General features: G+C 20.9%; 1 protein-coding gene across 1 annotated transcript; it reads left to right on the top strand.

Moving 5' to 3' along the window:
* Positions 1-273: 273 nt before the first annotated feature.
* Positions 274-1,894, top strand: PRSY57_0016000 (serine/threonine protein kinase, FIKK family; the record flags this gene model as incomplete). The annotated part of the gene is made up of 2 exons (XM_020114235.1): positions 274-474; positions 625-1,894. Coding segments are annotated over 2 exons (1,471 nt in total), but the record flags the coding sequence as incomplete, so codon positions are not given.

Genomic DNA, 1,894 nt, shown 5'->3' on the forward strand with positions numbered 1-1,894 from the left:
TTTTTATCTTTTTATTTTTTTTTTTTATTTAAAATACTTTTGTTTTTGTATTAATTCTATGAAGAAGATTTTAGAGAATAAAAAAGAGAATATATGAAAAAGAAGAATAAAAATAAAAAAATAATAAATAAATAATAAATAAATAATAAATAAATAAATAAATAAATAAATATATATATATATATATATAGAAAAGTATTGTAGTTGACAATAAGAAGAAAATATAATATTATAAAAGATCTATTATTTCATGTAATTCTAATTATAAAAATTATGGGTAATTTTTGTAAATACAACTATATGGAAACTAATAGGTTATTATATATGAAATGTTTAAAATGTAATAATTCCCCTATGTATACCATTAGTAAAAAAGATGAATATAAAAAAAAGGAAAGTTGGAATTTTGTAAATTCATTACTTTCTCGAAGTATAATATTATTCACCTTAACATTCTTATTTTTAAATATATTGGTAAGTATTATATCTATTTAATATAATTTATTAATTGAATTATATATATATATATATATATATATATATATATATGTATGTATATATAAGTGTTTTATTTTATTTTATTGTGTTATATTGTATTATTTTCTTGTATTTTATTTATTTTAGAATTGTGTAAACTATAATCAGTATGATTATCCAAGTCAACATATTATAAATAATTCTATAAGAAGTTTATCTGATTATTCCTCAAGTGATGATAATTTGAGTGATGAACAAAAATATAGTACAACGTCAGATGATTCTGAAGAAGAGAAAAAGTATAATGAGAAGATAAATAAAAAGAGGAAAAAATGTAAGAAAAAAAAGAAAAAAAGAGGAAATTTAAGGGAAAAAGAAGAAGAAAAAAGTAATATATATTATAATGGAAAAAACAAAAAAAATCAATCAAACTGTAAGAAACATAATATAAACCTAAAGAATAATTTAAATAATAACAATGATTTATTAAATAATAATTATAATATATGTAACAATTGCTATAATTGTGAACAAATGATTTCACAAAATGAGACATATGTACCTTATGGATATTATGAAGAAATAGATTATATAGAAGATGATGATTCATTTTGTAATAAAATTTCTAAAGAAAAGATTGAATTAGTAAATGGAAATTCAAAAGATAAAGGAATATATTATAAAAATTATTTAGGAAATAAGGAAGAAAATGATTATAGAACTAAAGACCAAACTCATTTGGGTATAGAACTAATTGAAGAAGAATTTAATGGTAGAAATGGTGACCTAGATGAAGAAAATATTGATTACAATAAAGAAAGAATTAGAGAAAATATTTATCATGGTCTTGAAGAAATTGAAGAAGAAATTAAAGAAAGAATGGAAGAAATAATTGATGATGGAAGAGAAATAGAAAATGAAGAAAATATTGATTATGATAATAATGATATAAAGAAAAGAAGGTTTCATGGAGATCAGGAAAATATTACAAGTTTATTTGAAAGAACACAAAAATCTGTAAAATATAACAGTGATGAAAGTGAAGAATTAAGTGAGGCAGAAAGCAATGGAGGAATTCCAGAACAAATTGCATACGGTAATGAAGATGTTGTATCTGGAAGCGATGAAAATTGTGATGTAGAAAAAAATACAGAAATGGAAGAGGCGAATGAGTATGGTAGCGAAGATAATTCTTGTGCAACTGAAGAAGGTAGTGATACCGATTTAGAAGAAAATAGGGAAGAAGGAATAGAAGATGGAATTATAGGATTAATTCAAAATATATTTCAAGGAAGTGATAAGGAAGATGAAGAAGAAAAAGAAAAAAATAATAAAAAAAAAAATGTATATAACTGGAAATCAGGAAAAAAAGCATTAGGAAAATTATTAAGTAATTCTGATAATTTGAGTGTAAATA

Source organism: Plasmodium reichenowi (assembly GCF_001601855.1).
Source record: "Plasmodium reichenowi strain SY57 chromosome Unknown, whole genome shotgun sequence".
Lineage (NCBI taxonomy): Eukaryota > Apicomplexa > Aconoidasida > Haemosporida > Plasmodiidae > Plasmodium > Plasmodium reichenowi.